Here is a 13,348-nt window from a genome sequence, read left to right on the forward strand (position 1 = left end):
CGCCACACTTTGTTCAGAAGCCCAGTAACTCACATCCTTACCGTCTCCACTAATAGCGCTTTCTCTTTCTTTTTCCGAACAGTGCCTCCAACATTGGACCTAGCACATTATCACATTAGGAGGGTTTAAGAAAAACCGGCTTGACTTTTTTTAAATTTGCTCCTCTTTCGGCACGTTTTGCAATGTTGAAGTTGTTTTTCTTCATTGTTCTCGCCGGGGCTGCCCGGGCGAGTGATGTGATAGAGTTCTCTGATGATGATTTCGACAGTAAAATTGGAGATCACGGGATGATTCTAGTGGAATTCTTTGCGCCGTGGTAAGGTCTACAGAAACGCATAGCTAACTACATTCTGAGGCTAAATTGTTACAAGTTTGTCTCCAGTGAACAGACACTGTTAGCTAGCTCTACTCGCGCAAGAGCAATAGGTTAAAAAAAAGTTAATACTCTATAGAATTGAATAGTTGACTTTCTGGCTGTCAACTAACTGTTAACTAGCTACTAGCTAACTATATGTATTAACGTTAGCTAGTTGAGGAAACAAACACTTTTCTAACGTTACCTACTTAATGGTTAGCTCACAACATTTGCTAGCAAGTTAGGAAGGGAATGTCAAATTGGCCACAGCCTAGCCATAGTGACCCGTTTCTGCTTATTTCTTACATGCACTTTGCTAGCTACATAGCGTTGCTCGTTATCAAATATCACGTTATACTAGCTAGCTGGGTGTAGAATGGACATGGCTAGTATGTAACTAAGTTGGCTACTTTGGATGTGGCCTGGCAAGCCACAATGTTTCATATAATAGGAAATTGAATTTTATTTCGTAGAGTTTCAGGTTGATCATGAGTTTCCTCAAATTGAACTTGTTTACCTCTCAAACTTAACTAGGAGGCTATAAGCGAGCTAAAATGGGTTTAAAATCACCTAACTGCAGGCTTGGGATACCACTTTTGTAACCTTATGATTGGCCAGTGAAGTTTTGGTGGCTACTCCTGATTGGTCCCCAGAACAGTTAGCAGGTAGTTCATTGCTGTCAAACTTGAGCAAGACTTCCTCGGATGATCAGAACCATAGTTAAGATTTGATAAAGTCATTCACAGATTTGTATTTTCCAGCAATAATGTGGTTTTCCTTTTTCCTCAACATTGCGGCTGCATTTATTTAAACGTCAATTTACACCCATCCATCACGGTGGTATCAAATTCCACCTGCATTTAAAGCCCACCTCTCTAGATTTCAAACTAAGGTCTGAATGGATTATTAACGGCAACATAAGGGTCAAGCTTTTATTGTTTTACTGATCTCAGTTTACCTCACTTGTGTGTCCCTTAGGTGTGGCCATTGTAAACGACTAGCTCCGGAGTTTGAGGTGGCAGCCACACGTCTGAAAGGCATTGTCGCATTGGCCAAGGTACTTTAGTCACTTAATGCACCTACCGTTTGTACATTAAAATGTTACCTTTGGATTACAACCGGTTGTGTGAAATCCCCATACTCCTGTAAAGGCAGCCATGTCTACAAGGTTTATAAACTGAGTTAGTCACCTAGTTTGTGCTCTTTGTCACATTCACAAAGTAATGGCCACCTGTCATTGTGCTTTAGGTCGACTGCACGGTCCAAAACAATGTGTGCCAGAAGTACGGAGTTAGCGGTTACCCAACACTGAAGATCTTCAAAGACGGAGAGGATGCCGGTGCCTACGATGGGCCCAGAACTGCAGGTATTTGGACTGAACATGCCGTGTCTTGACCTGATGCGCTTAGATACAAAAGCATAATAACTGCCTGTCATCCACCTATTGCATGTTTTGACCAGGTATTTCAATGGTCTCTCTCTCTGTCAGATGGGATTGTGAGCCATCTAAAGAAGCAGGCTGGCCCGTCTTCCATAGAGCTCAAGACCGAGGCAGATTTTACGAAGTATGTCGGAGACCGTGACGCAAGTGTTGTGGGTAGGTATGGCCTTTGGAAGTCGACCTCTGCATAAATAAACAAAACTAAATGACAGTGAAGTTTTTCTACTTTTGCCTTTGTTGTCAATCATATTTGACTGTATGGCTTATTTCCTGTGTCTGTCCTGTCCAGGTTTCTTTGCTGACCGTGGAAGCCCAGCCCAAGCAGAGTTCCTTAAGTCGGCCAGTGCCCTCCGAGAGTCCTTCCGCTTTGCACACACCAACTCTGTGGAGCTTCTCCAGAAAAATGGCGTGGAGGGAGAGTGAGTGCTCCTCTTAACATTGTGTTTTCTCCACTTACCTCAAGGGTAGACCAGCTTTAATATTGCAGATAGATTGTGGCTTCTATCAATGTAATTGTCTGTATAATTTCCAATTCCCCATATGTTTGTGTTTATTATATTTCCCTAACCCTACCACCCCTCCCCTAGTTAGAGTAAACTAATGAACAACAACACTTAGGCTTCTACTTCCAGCTCATACATACTATATTCATTTTACAAACACTATATTTTACAGTGTTAGGTTCTAATTTCCAGAGTAAAAACTCAACGGACTCTTTGAAAGCTCAACCAAGTTTATTCTTCCCAGAGGATCAATACAACCTTTTCACACAAGCACTGATATTTAACCCTTCCTCCTAGGCTGAGTGTCCACTTGCACATCTGTACAAACATTGTCTTTACTGCTAGGCAGGACACTCAGACTAGGAGGTATGGGCCATTAACTTAACGTGACCTGACCTGATCTCGACCTCTCTCCCCCCCCATCACTAATCCATGGCTCTCCCCCCTTATCAATGCCTGCCACGTGATCGCTTCCCTGCACTCAATATTTCAATAGGATACCTGATATCATGTAAACGTTATACATTACCCTCTCTCCCTCAGTGACATGAATAAGTATATATCATATTCTCAGAATCCAACATTAGTTATTTTGTTTGTTTTTAGTCTCATCCTTCAGCTACCCTCAACCCCTCCTATCTCTGAATACCATCCAGATTATATGCTATATATTAGTCAGCTGTGATGTTTCACTAAAGTTCTGAACCTTTCTAGTCGCATAGTTTCTACAGATTGCAAATTAAATAGAACAATTTTTTGCTACGAGTATAATTGATCGATTGACTATGACTTTCCAAATCATCCAGCAGTGCTATTTGTAGAGTTGGCTCCAGGTAATTGTTGTAATTGTTCAGCCGTTCCTGAACCTGTGACCAAAAACAAGCTACATATGGACGAAACAAATGATCTAATGATTCTGTCTCTTCACAGCAAAATCTGCAGAGCTGCTATGCTTGTGTCATATATATATTCCATTTGTTACAAGAATTATGTATAATTCATATTGAAAAACTCAGTTTTGAATCCGGTGTCGTTTTGTGTATCAGTTCATAAACCATGTTTGAGTGTCCTTACTTGTTGTGTCCCGATCTGACTGCTTGTGTTCTGTTTTATTGCAGGGGAATCATTCTGTTCCGTCCAGCACGCCTCAGCAACAAATTTGAAGAGAGCATTATCAAGTTCAGTGAGGACAAGTTCACCAACGCCATGATCAAGAAGTTTATCCAGGACAACATGTGAGTTTTACCACCTCAAAATGTTTATGTTGCCAGCAGTAAAACAGCGTAGGCAGTTTGAATGGATTTTTGTTGTTGGTCTATTTAATGAATTCTTTTGAGATGCATGTGCCAGCTAAGACCAATTTCTCTGAAGATCAGCCTTTTTTATTTTTTTTTCCTCAATCCCACAGTCGAGATGGATGAGATGGGGACATTTTTAACAAGTTGTACCTCTTTTACACTGCATTTTGGATGTTGACATTAATGAAACGAGTTGTACCTCTTACACTGATTTTATTTATTTTTTCTCTCCGTCAGCTTTGGAATGTGCCCCCACATGACTGATGACAATAAGGACCAAATGAAGGACAAGGACCTGCTGGTGGCCTACTATGATGTGGACTATGAGAAGAACCCCAAAGGCTCCAACTACTGGAGGAACCGGTAGGGTCCCTAATAAATAACACTTATTCCCAGGAGGGAACCCCCTTTGTGTGCCCCCAAGACTAAACTTGTACCTCATTTTGTGTACTCTGAATGCCGGTTTCCTGGACACGGATGGGGAAAAGCATGTTCAATGGAGATTTGCAACAGATTTGCATACAAGTGGACTCTTTGGGATCCTTGACAAAATGTTCCAAAGCATTGTTGTATGAACCCAACTCCCTCTCTCTCGCTGTCTATAGGGTAATGAAGGTGGCCAAGAGCTTCCTGGACCAGGGGAAAACGCTGAACTTCGCTGTGGCCAGCAAGAACAGCTTCAGCCACGACATCTCTGAAATGGGCCTGGACGCCAGCTCCGGAGAGCTGCCCGTGGTCGGCATCCGCACTGCCAAGGGAGACAAATACGTCATGGCCGAGGAGTTCTCGTAAGTGTCACTCACCATGCAACTCAAAATGGCACTTCGGACAAGGTATCCTTTAAGTTAGGGTGACGTAGAACTGGACGTTATAGACACAAATGTGATAAATTACGATTATTTTTTTAGGGGGAAGTGCTAGAGCTGGGTGATATGGACAAAGTTTTATATCGCGATAAATGTAACTTTTGCTCGAAAACAACAAATGCCATAAAAACATTTAACTGACAGTTGCTTTACATTACAAGCGGCAGGGCTCTAGAATTTTTTTTATTTTTTTTTTTTCCTAGTGCCAAGACAACAGATGGTAGCCTATGATTCAAAAAAGTAAACTCTTTCATCTAGGAAATGCATCATTGATATTTTTATGTGCAACCTGTCAAAATAGGATCCAGAATTATCAGATGTATTTTTCACTCCTCAGAGAATTTGCTGACCTCTTTGTGCACATTGGCCTAAAGGCTGCATTTTATTGACCACCCGAAGAAGTGGGAACTCAAAACACTTAGCTAGATTGCTAAATCTAAAATATGGTATTGTTGCTTAATTTATGACTATCAGTAAATGTTGGCTAATGTCCTCCAAAAAAATTGTCCAGCGCTAGGCCTAGGCTACTTGATGCAGGGCTATTCACTGCGAACGGTGTGCTCCGCGGCACATCAAAACCATACCACGCTACAGCCTACTCCGGCTGTAAAGTGGCGCCATGAAATCAGTATTATGAGGTGAGGCGTGTATGATGTATTCTCGGAAAGCTGTTACACTCCTCTCTGTAACTAGAACGACACTAGTTTTTCTGTCTTTTTCCCGCAATAGCATTTTGAGCAACGGTCATACAATGCCTTCAAAGTATTCACACCCCCTTGACTTTTTCCACATTTCGTTGTTGCAGCCTGAATTTTAAAATGGATTAAATTGGGATTTTGTCACTTGCCTACACACAACACCCCACGAAGTGGAATTATACATTTCCTTGAGTCACCTAAGTTGAATGAACTCATTCTGTGTGCAATAATAGTGTTTAACATGATTTTTGAATGACTACCTCATCTTTGTACCCTACACATATAATTATCTGTAAGGTCCCTCAGTCGAACAGTGAATTTCAACCACAAAAACCTGGGAGGCTTTCCAATGCCTCGCAAAGAAATTGACCTATTGGTAGATGGGTAAAAATAAGAAAAGCAGATATTAAATATCCCTTTGAGCATGGTAAAGTTGATACGTTTTTTTTTTGTACTGGCCCCCAGTGGGAATCGAACCCACAACCCTGGCGTTGCACACACCATGCTCTACCAACTGAGCCACAGGGAAGGCCAGTTACAGAGTTTAATGGCTGTGATAGGAGAGAACTGTGGATGGATACACATTGTAGTTACTCCGCAATACTAACCTAAATGACAGAGTGAAAAGAAGGAAGCCTTTACAGAATAAGGCACTAAAGTAATACTGAAAAAATGTGGCAAACAATTAACTTTTTGTCCTGAATACAGTGTTATGTTTGGGGAACATCTGCTACAGCACATTACTGAGTACCTCTCCATATTTCCCAGCATAGTGGTGGCTGCATCATGTTGGTGTGCCTGTAATTGTTAAGGACTGGGGAGTTTTTCAGGATAAAAAACAAATGAAATGGAGCTAAGTACAGGCAAAATCCTAGAGGAAAACCTGGTTCAGTTTGCTTTCCACCAGACACTGGGAGATTAATTCACCTTTCAGCAGGACAATAACCTAAAACACAAGGCCAAATATACACTGGAGTTGCTTACCAAGAAGACCATGAATGTGGCTGAGTTAGATTTTCAAGCAGATTTAAGTCAATCTATGGCAAGACCTGAAAAATGGTTGTCTAGCAATGTTCAACAACCAATTTGACAGAGCTTGAAGAATTTTGAAAAGAATAATGGGCAAATGTTGCATAATCCAGGTGTGGAAAGCTCTTAGAGACATACTGCTGTAATCACTGTCAAAGATGATTCTAACATGCATTGATTCAGGGGGTTGAATATTTATGCAATCAATTGTATTTTTTCTTTTAATTTGAAATTTTTCTTCCACTTTGACATGAGTATTTTGTGTTGATCGTTGACAAACGACTAAATCCATTTTTAATCCCACTTTGTAACACAGCAAAATGTGGAAAAGGTCAAGGGGTGTGAATACCTTTGAAGTCACTGTACGCTTGTGGTTCTCAAAATGCATCGCTCCCTTGTCTTTGTGCACAGTGAGGAGAGGGAGTGAGCGTCAGCAGCTGACAGGTAGATACTTTCATAGCAGGAAACATAATGCATAGGCTATTACTGTTGACCAAATTTTACATTTACGTCATTTAGCAGACGCTCTTATCCAGAGCGACTAGAACAATCTACAGGAATGTTGTGTAACAAAATGACCAATGTAAGCCAAAATGCTTTGATAAGAGGAAAACATTGAGTGTCTAATTTTCGGTTTATCGTTCCAGCTCTAGGGTGACAGACTGGTTCATGATTTAGTGGTTATGAGTTTATTGATCATACAAGTGCTACCTGTAATTTACTTGGGGAATTCACTTACAAGCACTCATCACCTTCATGTAACAGTGGGTACAACCTGCCATTGAACTCATTAACATTTCAAGGGTCCCTTGAAGAATGTTAAAAAAGCACTTGGTGCTTTTGGAGCCAAATTTGTGACATTTAAACTCTGCAGCAAAGGATATCATGTACACTTTCCACCTAGTATAGAAGCACTAATGGTCTTGATGACCTCTGTAGAAGTAGAAACGTCCTGTGTCTGGGTTTTATTTCCCCACGTGCTATTCCCTACTGATTCAGTCCATTGTCTTGGTTTTCCACAGACGTGACGGCAAGGCCCTGGAGCGTTTCCTGCAGGACTACTTTGACGGCAAGCTGAAGCGTTACCTCAAGTCTGAGCCCAGCCCTGAGAACAACGATGGCCCCGTCAAGGTGAGTCAGCACTTGAGACTGAAATTGCAAGTGGTTAAGGGTGCTCCCAAACCGGGGGGAAAAACACAGCAACTCAATGCTTTCCAATGAGAGGAGTGTGTTGGGGGAGGGCCTAGGTTTATGTTGTGCTGTCTGAGAGATTCCCGTAGTTTACGCCATTAAAAAAAAAAAAAAGCATGGGTTTTCTCAAGGTTTGTCTGTGTAAACCATTCTCACCCAGGCCAACCTTTTAAAAAAAAAAAAAAAAAAAAATCCTTCTCTGTTGTTCTCCAGACTGTGGTGGCTGAGAACTTTGACGCCATTGTGAACAACGAGGAAAAGGACGTGCTGATTGAGTTCTACGCCCCGTGGTGCGGCCACTGCAAGAGCCTGGAGCCCAAGTGGAAAGAGCTGGGAGAGAAGGTAAGGGCTGCTGATTTTTAAATCTTCTTGACTATGTCATGGCCATTCTACATTGGCACGTGAAACTAACCCTTTCCCTCCCCTACCTCACAGCTGTCCAGTGATCCCAACATTGTCATCGCAAAGATGGATGCCACAGCTAATGATGTCCCATCTCAATACGAAGTCAGGGGGTGAGTGATAAGTCTTCAAGTCATAACTATTTGGAAAGTGCTTGACACACACTGGACCTACATGTCAAACAAGTCCTGTCTGTGTTACACCCTGATCTTCATGTTCCCTCCCCACTGTTTCAGATTCCCCACCATCTTCTTTGCTCCAGCTGGACAGAAAATGAGCCCAAAGAAATATGAGGTTCGTCCCGAGTATACATAACATATACGGCTTGGGTTATAATATCTGGCTCATGTAAGACTCAAAGGGTACTCCCACTTAGACCTCATTGTCTCACGTTGATGCAGCAGCTTACCTGGCATGATGGTTTTTTTTCAGGGTGCTCGCGAGGTCAGTGACTTTGTCTCCTACCTGAAGAGGGAGGCCACCAACCCTCTGGTGGCTCAAGAAGAGAAGTCCAAGAATATTCAGATCGAGCTATAGAAGCTCAACTGGAGCCAACATTCCGAGGCGGGAATCACTGACAGAACTAAATTCTATTCCAATCTTTAGTGAACTACAGAATGCTCTGAACCCTCCCTTGGGTCCTGCTGCTCTGGGAACACTGGAAGGTGGTGGTGGCCAGGGTCTGCCTGTTTTTTTTTTTTTATGTATGGAAAGAGGGACAGTTTTGAAATTGAGATTATTTCCCCTGGTCTGTACCTCTGATGCACTTTGGTTTGAGACCAATTTCCAGTCGTCTATTGTTTAGTTATTTCTGAAAGTGGGGTGGTTATGGTAATTTTTTTTTTTTTTAACTACATTTTTGTACATTTTGGAAGGATTGGGAATAAAAGGCCCACAAAAACAAAATGCATGTTTTTATTTGAATTTATGGAGAAATGTATATGTTTTGAGTCGGGTGTATAGAACATTATCAAGCTGTGTATGACCCTAGTAGTAAAATAGAAAAAATATATAATTCCTTGAGGAATTTTATGGTAATTAGGATCTAAAACATATTCTTCAAAACCACAGGGGACCATTCTATAGAAAAATGTTGCACTTTTAATGGGAGTGTTTTTATAGCTTACTCCTTGACCTAAAAGCATGCTCCATGGAGATACTCTATTGAAAGGGTGTTTTAGTCCAGGAATAGGCTTTTACTGTTTCCAGGAAACCGGCCTTGATTGTGAGAGGCCATTTCCAGAGACGACAGTGTGCAGTCTTTTGCAACAAAGTCAAGTGTAATGGTTTATTTTCCTCTTGTGAAAACAGTTTGTGCTTTGCAGATGTTGCAGTGTAATGTCATTGATTTTCGAGCAGAGGTGTGAAATTCTGCTGTGACCACTGAGTCCTAAATTGAGCACCTGAATGGTTAAGAGCAGGGGTACTTGAGCACTATATGAGAAGGTCCTGTCACACATTTCCTAGGTGGCAAAGGTCTGGATTAATATTGTCATTTATCGGTGTAACAAACCCCCACCTTGCAAGTCGTGACCTCAGACTTCACCACTCTTGATGGCAAAGAGAAAAAGTTGCAGTTTTAATGCTCATATCCTGTAATTCTACTAATTTTGTCATGTCTTGTGTTCATATGGTACCAGGGGTTGAGGCCTGACTAAGTAACCCCCCCCCCCCCCCCCCCAAAAAAATAAGATTTTGAAATATTCTTTGAGCATAGCCACAGGAATTAGTTTGGGGGGGGGGGGCTGTGTTTTTAGGGTATGGGAAAGTAGGGGGTGTAGAAATACACCCACCAGTTGAAGCTCATTTACTGTACTTATACACCATTTTAAAACTTTGAAATGCAATTTTTTTTAAATGTTATCTTCATTTAACTAGGCAAGTCAGTTAAGAACAAATTCGTATTTACAATGACTGCCTACCCAAGCCATACCCTGACTTGCCACTGGGGAGCCTATTTGCAGAACAGCAAAAACAAATAATCTCAATATTAGGTTATTAGTTTTAAAGGTTTGTGAAATGGTGTGTGTGTGTGTATATAATGTACTACTCAACCTCTACAGACAGCTATATCGAACTGCTAATACAGTTTGGGGTGGCTGGTAGCCAAGTGGGTAGAGCGTTCGGCCAGTAACCGAAAGGTTGTTAAATCGAATCCCCGAGGTGACAAGGTAAAAATCTTTCGTTCTGTACATGAACAAGGCAGTTAACCCACTCGCGCAAACTAGGCCGTCGTTGTAAATAAGAATTTGTTCTTAACTGACTTGCCTGGTTAATAAAAATACAGGACTTGTAAAGGCCCAGTGCACTATTGTGAAACAGTATTTTAAACCTAAAATATATATTTTGTATTAATATTGGGTTTTTTGTTTTTTGGGGGGTGCTGCAGCATCCCTAGTACCCCTACTTCCCGCGGCTATTTCTCTGTGTTCCAATCGGTTTGAAGCAGACTTGAACGCTGGAATTAACTGATCTTCCTCTCCAGACGAGGGCAACATCTTTTGGACTTTTTCAGCACATTTTGTTAACCTGGAAGTTATTCTGTGAAATGACATCAGGCCACGAGTTGATATTTTTCTCTGATTGGTTTAACTGTATGGTCCAATCAAAGTTGAGAACGAATGCCGAAGGCGGGGCTTACTTGCGTTCCAGCCAATCAGTGCCAAGTTAGTAAAACTTGCCTGGGCTTGTTCAGTCGAGTGTTCGGGATGGGTGGACGTGTCAGCAGAGGTACTGTATGCCTGTTTTAGGTCATTTATGTATTAATTCGTTAGTATAATGTTTTGGTTAGTCAATGTCATACAACTAAGCAATTACCGTATGTTATTTTTTTTTTCGACATTTTGATTGTTCATTTGATTTTGCCACGTTGGTGACACGCGGTCCGGAACACGGACAGATGTGACATTTAGACACATTATCTTTGGCATCATTTCTACTCTTTAGTTATGAATTTGTTGAGCTTTCTCAATTGAGGTAGCTAGTTCTAGCCATTGTGACATAACTAAACTTTATATAGTCGTTTGTCTTTTCGTTCGTTTTTGCCAATGAAATAAATAAAAGGTCTGTTGCAGATGTGATACTACATGGAAAGAGCAATGTCTGAAGCATGGACTTCAATTGGAAGCAAAACCCAAAGCAATTCTTGGGGACTTATCAACAACTACAGATATTTATCCCGGAAAGCCATGTTCCTCAGTGCAGTGGAGAACGCCAGAGAACGGAAGAAGCATCAAAAGAAGAATAACATCTCCAATAAGAGAAAAAGGATAGAGGAAAACAATCAAACGCGGGACACTATCCAAAGAGTAAAAAATATCAAATTACCTGCGAGACACACGTGTCTAGAAGTTGATGGCACTCTAAAAACCACAGACTCATGGACTCATGTTGCTAAATTTGGACCGCCATTGCTCCCTACAGTAGAAGGTTTACCGATAGCTGCTTCTGGGGACAACCGTGTCGCCAACCGGCAGACTTCAGCAGGCAAAAAGCTGGTTGGGGCCGCTCTGAGTGAGCTATGGGAGGTGGACAGTGGATTCTCGTCTGAGGCCAGCCCTCCTGCTAGCGGACGCAGTTCTCCCTGCCTCACCATGTGCCCGACCACGGTGGTGGCAATGGACTGCGAGATGGTTGGTACAGGGCTGGCCGGGCGCACTAGTGAATTGGCACGCTGCAGCTTGGTAGATTACCATGGCAATGTCCTGTACGACAAGTACATCCGTCCGTGCCAGGCTGTGACCGACTACAGGACCCGTTGGAGTGGCATCCAGAGGCACCACTTACAGAACGCTCTGCCCTTCCCCAAGGCTAGGACAGAGGTAAGAAGAGAACTAGCTCCTAATCATCACAAGATTGTCTGGTACTCTTTGGCCTTTTTAATAGTATTATTTCGTTTGTGACTTCTGGACCAAAGATTACAGTAGTCTATATGCTAAAATGCCCAACTGGATTTAGCCAGGGTCTCAAAGGAAAGTAGATGTGCAATTGAAGCTGTTTATGATTTGTTTAATACTTTGATTGTTCCTATTTGTCTTGTATGTGTGTTCCTGTTGATAATGGCCACCAATACTATGTCTGCTTTCCTGGTCCAGATACTAGGAATACTGGATGGGAAAGTGGTGATCGGCCACGCTCTGTACAACGACTTCCAGGCCTTGGATTTCAACCACCCAGGTCACATGATCAGGGACACAAGTGGTATGCGTCTGCTCAGGCGACTGGCTGGCTTCCCCACAAAGCGCTGCGTCTCACTCAAGATCCTGGCCAACAGCCTCCTAAACAGGAAAATACAGGTGAGCGCTCCTCTCTGCATAGTATTGGTGGCCATGTTTTGGTGACCATGTTTTTAAAAGCGTCTGAGGTTAAGGATCTGAATAGATCGATGGATATCTTAATAGTCTGACTGTGTTGGTTTGGTCATTGGCGTTTAGCGTTTGTCATTTTGAGTCTGATGTCACGTGGTCTTTGTCTTGTCCCTGACAGGTTGGAAGGAGGGGCCACAGTTCAGTGGAGGATGCTCTGGCTTCCTTGGACCTGTATAAACTGGTGGAGGGGGAGTGGGAACAGGACATGCGAGAGAGAATGAAGGACCGAGACACAGGCACTCTCCCAGACCCCGCTACCTCAAACCACTACATGCAGGACCAGTACTGGCCAGAGGACTTGACCGATGATGGCCATTGAGAGAAGCCTGTATAGGAGGGTTGATGGGGTAGAGGTAGGCCAGGGGCGTTTTAAGTCAAGTGATCCAAGTTTGGCAAGCATGGCAGTATGGTTTAGTCAATATCAAGCTGCTCTTCTGACTGGCTATTAACTGAAGTTCATGGGAAAAGGGGTGATATTAGATGAATCTGATTAGCTGATGTTGCACACATCCATGCTGGGAGCCACAGTTTCCACAGGGGATAAGGTCATGGCAACACGTCAAGTCGCTCAATGTCAAGAATGGCGTCAAGAAAGGGAGTGAACTGGGAAAGGAGGGAAAAATGCAATGACGAGGGATTTATTTGAATGCATTTCAGCCATATGTCTTTGTGTATGTAGAGCATGTTTGACTTAACATGAAGATAAAGTGGTAATCGGAAATGAAACACATGCTTAACTTACTACTTGGATAATTAGAACAATGGCAGGAAGTCTATGTGCATCTGCTAGCAGCCCTTGTGATAACACTAGTTAAGAGGTAGTTTTGCAAACCAATGTTAACTTCCTTCATACTAGACACAGACACAATTTTTATCCATGAGTTCATCGAACTCTGGAAGTAGATAATGGGCCTCTGCGGCAAAATCCTGAAGTATCCCTTTAACGCACCATTTAAGCTTTATGCACGAAATTACACCAGTGTCTCCCGGTGAGTGGTCCTTTGCCCCTTCAGTCACCTAATAGTGAACCATACTGCCAACTTGATGTTTTATGCTGCTGTTCTATGAAGACCCTGCTGTGCCTGTGCCCTATTTGGATATCAATATGTTGGAATAAAATAATTTACGAAAATATGTACTGTCTTAACTAGAGGTCGACCGATTATGATTATTTATTTTTTTATACAGTTTATTGGAG

The 13,348-nt window shown here is 42.3% G+C and overlaps 2 protein-coding genes across 2 annotated transcripts; both read left to right on the forward strand.

The window, feature by feature from the left end:
• The first annotated feature begins 9 nt into the window (after positions 1-9).
• LOC115197107 (protein disulfide-isomerase A3) lies at positions 10-8,689 on the forward strand. The gene is made up of 13 exons (XM_029758294.1): positions 10-316; positions 1,334-1,412; positions 1,604-1,721; positions 1,845-1,952; positions 2,086-2,215; positions 3,418-3,534; positions 3,835-3,960; positions 4,203-4,385; positions 7,213-7,321; positions 7,595-7,723; positions 7,817-7,896; positions 8,020-8,077; positions 8,216-8,689. The coding sequence occupies exons 1-13, from the start codon at positions 183-185 to the stop codon at positions 8,318-8,320; spliced, it is 1,476 nt and encodes a 491-aa protein (XP_029614154.1). The 5' UTR covers positions 10-182; the 3' UTR covers positions 8,321-8,689.
• Positions 8,690-10,418: 1,729 nt separating this feature from the next.
• Positions 10,419-13,284, forward strand: isg20 (interferon stimulated exonuclease gene). The gene is made up of 4 exons (XM_029758295.1): positions 10,419-10,513; positions 10,858-11,604; positions 11,878-12,078; positions 12,269-13,284. Exons 2-4 carry the CDS (start codon positions 10,870-10,872, stop codon positions 12,467-12,469), a joined length of 1,137 nt encoding a protein of 378 aa, XP_029614155.1. The 5' UTR covers positions 10,419-10,513; positions 10,858-10,869; the 3' UTR covers positions 12,470-13,284.
• Positions 13,285-13,348: the final 64 nt, after the last annotated feature.

This window comes from Salmo trutta, chromosome 7, assembly GCF_901001165.1.
Source record: "Salmo trutta chromosome 7, fSalTru1.1, whole genome shotgun sequence".
Taxonomy (NCBI): Eukaryota; Metazoa; Chordata; class Actinopteri; order Salmoniformes; family Salmonidae; genus Salmo; species Salmo trutta.